This window comes from Homarus americanus, unplaced genomic scaffold, assembly GCF_018991925.1.
Source record: "Homarus americanus isolate GMGI-L3 unplaced genomic scaffold, GMGI_Hamer_2.0 scaffold52512, whole genome shotgun sequence".
Lineage (NCBI taxonomy): Eukaryota > Metazoa > Arthropoda > Malacostraca > Decapoda > Nephropidae > Homarus > Homarus americanus.
The window spans coordinates 17722546-17728395 of record NW_024735442.1 but is presented as its reverse complement, the minus strand read 5'-3'; the positions used below and the strand labels follow the sequence as shown (position 1 = coordinate 17728395).

Here is a 5850-nt window from a genome sequence, read left to right as displayed (position 1 = left end):
AGGGTTGGCAGCCATGGGTACCTGAGGGCGGCGTGTCCGCTGGGATGCTGAGCTGGGTAGCTGACCCCACAGTGTGTTACTGATCCGCCCTTCACACCACACACTGTGGCAAGGCGACCCACACAGGGACATCTCACGCGTCCGTATGTTGCTCATATGTAAGTTGAATAGTGTGAAGTGTTGTTTTTAATAATGAATCGTGCACTGGGATGTTAAGGTGAGGTGTGTAGGTGATGTGGTGGCGGCGAGCGACGCAGTTTGGTGTTGGTAATGGTAGCCTTCACGCTGCCCACTATCATGTGTCCTTAGCTAGTCGGAAAACTCGCCCAGACCATCACAGTGAGAGGACGTTTCTTTGTGTTCGCTCTATCAAGTAACATAATGCAGGCCGTTGTATTAAGAAACATACTTGATATACTTACTGTACAGGACAAGTGGGGAGAAAACAAAACAGTGAACAATGTGGAGACAGTGAAGGGGTATGATGACAAATGTACTCCTCTTCCATATGTTATTGGTGTAGCCAAATTTAGTTATATTTGAAATTAATTTGTAGTTGTTACATCAGGATTTATGTATACATAGATGTATATAACTGAATGATGAGGGAATTTTCCGTTAACAGTTTATATTTATCATTTGTTGTCCCCGTGCCTGTGTCACTTAACGCTGGTGCTGTAAGTGTGAAAAAAATTAAGGAAAAATAATAGTGTATGTGCTGTAGGAGACAGGTATGAACGTCTGTCATAACAGGGTCACAGAGTACACACCCTAGGCTATACAGTACAAGTGCACATAAACACAAACACCCATTCAAATAGCCTTCGTTTGGTGAGTAGTTCATATTGACCAATTCCGCCACTTGTTCTAACAAGACATATTACCGCTTTATTCACTACTGGAAACAAAGAGAACTGTTAAAAATAATGAAAACTTGCTCTGGCCCCGCACACCACCGCACATCCCCGCGTTGCCAACATGTCATGTTTCAACTATCATCAAATCCTACGAGTCTTTTTTACGTATACTTAGCCAACAGCAGCTCAACAAAACAAAAATACGCCACTTCCGCCGGGGCGGACTTCAGACGTTGAATGCAGTACAACAACTGACTTTAGGCGATGATATAAAATTAGGGATGGGAAGCGAATTAAGAGGCAAAGTTTGGTTGTTTCAGTGTAACAATAGAGGAAAAGGGACTCTTTATAGCAGCATCACCCGAGGCAGCGTCAGCACTGCAAGGAGGTGGGTGGGGTCGAGGCAGCCAGGGGTCGCCTGCCCTAATTGGTCTACAGTAGCTAGCCGGTGACAGCATCGCTCTTAGGGATGCATTCCGAATTTCATTAACTCTAGAGAAGACATTTGTCGACTGATTTTTGTGTGTTCACTAGAAGAAGTTATCCGCTTTATAAATGAAGGCCTTGGTCGAGGGTGAGTGAGGAACTGAAGAGAAGGAGAAATAGAGATAAATATAGATAGAAAGATAGAGTTTGACAGGTAGATAGATATAGATTCTCTATTCCAGACTTAACAGTACACACAGGTCAGTATAGTTGAACGAAGAACCGAAAGAAACGATTCTGTGACAGTCGGGTGAGTGAGGATGATGAATAATGAGTATTTTGCGGCCGAGGTGATAAATAAAACATGTTGGTGTAAGTTGTATAAGGAATAAAAGAAGTGGCAGGCAAAGGTTGGCTGTGAGAGGAATAATAAAGCTTAAACTGGAAGATTGTGTGGAAGACGGTTGGTGAGAGAAAAAGAAAAGAATTACGTAAGTTGAGAAAAGAACTAGAAGTAAAAGAATGAGGATGAATGGGGAGACAAAGAAGTTAATAACATGAAGTAAACTGAATGAGGAACACAGAGTAAAATTTAATCGTGATGACACAGCTTGAGGGAGCGTGAGGGAGGAGGCAGGTGATGATGGAGGTGGTGGAGATTCTGGTGGCTGTGGCCATTGGGGTGTTGGCTGCCGTGTTCTTGGGTTCCCTGGCCGCTCTCGCCCTCGTGTGTTACCGTCGGGCACTGCACGCCAAACACCACCTTTTCTACAGCCAGGATATAAGGTAAGAGCCAGTTGGTAATACTTCTGTAATGAATGATTTTCACGAGCCCCATTAACTCCTCTACATCGCTAATGTTTTCCGTCCATACGCCTTTTCAACTATGATTTCAGTTCTTATAACTTCTTCAATCTTGATTTCTCCTTTTAACTTAAATACGTCTTAGTATCGTATATCTCCTCAAATGTTGATATCTACTTCATAATATTCAACTCTGCTGCCATTGTCTTCTGATATCTTTTCTAGTTCTGATACCTCAGTCTTCTTCAACTTTGGTGTCTATTGTTTAATGCCAATAGCTATTCTTCAACAGTCTCTCATCCCAATACCTGTCGTGTTTGTCCCTACAGGCCAGAGGTGCTGATGAACAGTGGCGAATTGTGGAGTGAGTTAGAGCTTGATGATGTTCGCCTCGCACCACAGATAGACAAAATACTTAATGACACACAGTGGGTTGACGATGCTACAGGTGAGAGAGAGAGAAAGAGAGAGATTACAGTAGATGGATATATGGATAATTAGATTAGATCAAATACATGGATAAATATATTAAGGGAATATTATTACTTTGTTAATCCTTTTCTCTCTCTACGTGGCCATGTAAGGTCTGATCCCTCACTGCCTGGCCATCCTCAAGCTTTGCCACCAGATGACTGAGAGACTCGTGGCCACTACTATGACGCCCATACAGAAGGAACGACTCCATGATATTATTGAGGTAACTTACTGTCTATTACCTCCTGTCTACTGTCCTTCACCCTGTCCTCTCAACTGTCCATCACCCTGTCTTCTCAAATGTCTATTGCTTTCTGTCTACTGTCCATCACCGTCTTCTCAACTGTCTATTGCTGTCTGTCTACTGTCAATCACCCTCTGTCTTTTCAACTGTCCATCACCCTGTCTTCTCAATTGTCTATTACATTCTGTCTACCGTCAATCACCCTTTGTCTTTTCAACTGTCTATTACCTTCTGTCTACTGTCCACCCTGTTTTCTCAACTGTCTATTACCTTGTCAACTGTCCTTTCAACTGTTTATTACCTACTGTCTACTGTCAATCACCCTTTCAACTGTCTATTGCCTTCTGTCTACTGTCCATCACCCTGTCTTCTCAACTGTGTAACAAGTCAAAACTAGTATAGAAGATATAGGAAGAATATTTAGTTGTTGGAATGTTAAGTGAGGAAGATTTGGTAGAGTAGCGGATTAGTTAATTAAACTGTTATTATATATTCTTAGAGGGAATTTTCTAAACACCAACTCTAAGTACAGCTATTTATTAGTTAACTCAATGACACAGACACATTAATAGAACATTATATTTACGTTACTAGACATTGACTCTCGGACAACAAACATGAAATGGATACACTTCCCACCGTAAGTAACTCACCCTAGTGGATCGCTCTGACAATGACTCACGTGTGACCTGAGGGAGGCCCAGTGGCTGAGGAAGCTGCAGGTGCTGCTGGACTATGTCTCCTTTGGGAGACTGCTAGCTGGAGACTCGGTGCTGGGGAGGGAAGTCTTACTTACGAGGGTGTTCAAACTTGTGCTTCCGGTCACTGCTATATGTGCTGTTCTTGTCTGGACTGTAAGCTGTGGTCTGATAAAGAATCATTACAACTGTCTATTACCTACTGTCTACTGTCAATCACCCTCTGTCCTTTCATTTGTCCATCAACCTTTAACCACCCTCTGTCGTCTTGTCTACCCATGATCGTTTTGACTTTTATCATCTTTACACCCTCTCATCCATGCTGTACTTCTTCCTCCAGTGCACTACCCACACTCAGTACTCCCACTGGCAGTGCACTACCCACACTCAGTACCCCCTCCCCGGCAGTGCACTACCCACACTCAGTTATCTTCCTCCCGCAGGTAACGAGGCGACTGTCACCAAGGATTGATGACGTGGCACGAGCTATGTATCCTCCCCTGGACCCAAGACTCCTCGAGGCTCGGTGTTCAGCTCTCATACTCACCCTAACACTGCTGGCCTGGCACGCTCGTTACTCCACCTCCAACTCCACTGTGACACTCATCAACGAGGCTCTCAAGGACATGGACCGCCACCTCACTGTAAACATGAACTACATTCAGTTTTATAAGACAATCGACAAATCAAAGTATTTACTAATCAACCTTTTGTACCAGTTAAGAATATGTTATAAAAGTTCATCACCGTTAGAAACACAACAATCACTTTCACTACATCATGAACAACTTGGACTAGTTTTATCACGAATCAAATTTATATTTCACTGGAATAGCTCAGCAGAAGGTTCATCATTGTTAGTCTCACCACACAGACAATTCTCACTACCTAAGACTAATCAGCAAAATCACTGAATTAATAATTTATATCTTATGACATTGTTTACACCAAGTTGTGTTAACAGGTGTTGCTTGCATCAAGTTGTGTTTACAGGTGTTGTTTACATCAAGTTATGTTTACAGGTGTTGCGTGAGGCAGCCATGGCTCACGAGACCTTCCGAGGCATCTTCGCAGAGGACGTGTCTTGTGACGCTGCTGAGTGATGAAGTCATCTTCTCTACCACCTGGCCAGCCTCGCCTACTGCTGTTGAGGTTCACTTGGCAGTTACAATGTGAACTAGACTCTGGCAGATACAGTGTAGACTAGACTGGCAGACACAGTGTGGACTAGACTCTGGCAGACATATTGTGGGCGAGACCTTGACAGACAATGTGGACTAGACTGGCATATACAGTGTGGACCAGACTCTGGCATTCATAGTGTGGACTAGACTCTGGCAGACATAATATTGACGAAACTCTGGCAGACATAATGTAGACTAGACTCTGGCAGACGCAATAAGGATTAGAATGGCAGATATAATGTGGACTAGACCTTTGTAGACACATAATGGAGCACAGAAGCCACCCTTACCTGGATAGTTACTCAAAGGTGTTACCTGAACGCAGTAACAACCAGGAATCACCCATATCTCAGACGGCACCTGATTGCATACAGGAACTACTGGCTACTAAACATTCCTTTACTATGGTTGTCTTTAAATATTGACCAGTCATATATCATGCCTAGTTGGTCACATGAGGTAGGGTAGGAGACAACCTCCCTTAATAATGTAGATATTAGTCTCTCCACATTCCCGGAAGGACATGAACATACTGTATTCATAATTGAAATTCTCGTCTCAGAGTAATTTTCACATATTAATCCACCATAGAACGTGATAGTGTACTGTATATGACTGTTAACATTATAAAAAAAGGAAAATCATTTATTCATTTCTATATTTTACAGTTTAATATTAAACTTTTGTGTGTTGGGTGTTGTGTTCATTAAGAATTATAACGAGAACATTAAGTCTGTGATCTATGCATAAATTTTAGGTTATATATTATGACATAATATTGTATTATAGGAAGGGCAGCAAGTGATGGTTGATCTTCCCTGGCTGCCTGCCCACAATCTCTTCTTCACTTATGAGAGCAATCGTGTATTTCTAAATTCCATAAAATCTTACAGAATCTTTTCTTACTTTGTGAGTACAGTACTGTACTTTGATCCACCATATTGAGGCACCTCATAGTGTACAGTACAGTAGGTGGTGGTCCTCACATCACACTGTGTTCACCTCACCACCCAATGTTTTAAATATTGATCTTCAACGTGGAAGATGTAGTAAAACTTATTAAATAAATTGTTTCATTTTCTGCACACTGAGCCATTTAGTATATAGTATATTTATACATGTTCAAAATATCTATTACTATATATCTTTTCCATCATAAGTTG

General features: G+C 42.0%; 1 protein-coding gene across 3 annotated transcripts; it reads left to right on the top strand.

Annotated features, from left to right (window-relative positions):
• LOC121871106 (transmembrane protein 98-like) lies at positions 1 to 5768 on the top strand. 3 transcript variants are annotated; one of them, XM_042373256.1, is made up of 6 exons: positions 1 to 158; positions 1894 to 2069; positions 2417 to 2535; positions 2672 to 2784; positions 3947 to 4147; positions 4526 to 5768. In XM_042373256.1, exons 2-6 carry the CDS (start codon positions 1924 to 1926, stop codon positions 4604 to 4606), a joined length of 660 nt encoding a protein of 219 aa, XP_042229190.1. In that variant the 5' UTR covers positions 1 to 158; positions 1894 to 1923; the 3' UTR covers positions 4607 to 5768. The 3 variants fall into 3 exon arrangements, with proteins under 3 accessions (XP_042229190.1, XP_042229191.1, XP_042229192.1); XM_042373257.1 differs by lacking the exon at positions 1 to 158 and adding an exon at positions 282 to 339; XM_042373258.1 differs by lacking the exon at positions 1 to 158 and adding an exon at positions 356 to 479.
• Positions 5769 to 5850: the final 82 nt, after the last annotated feature.

What these genes read in the sequence shown, in the direction of transcription:
- LOC121871106 (XM_042373256.1), top strand. Translation starts at nt 1,924, where the DNA reads ATGATGGAGGTGGTGGAGATTCTGGTGGCTGTGGCCATTGGGGTGTTG. An exon ending in TTCTACAGCCAGGATATAAG is followed by an intron (nt 2,070 to 2,416) that starts GTAAGAGCCAGT and finishes TTGTCCCTACAG; the next exon opens with GCCAGAGGTGCTGATGAACA. An exon ending in GTGGGTTGACGATGCTACAG is followed by an intron (nt 2,536 to 2,671) that starts GTGAGAGAGAGA and finishes TGGCCATGTAAG; the next exon opens with GTCTGATCCCTCACTGCCTG.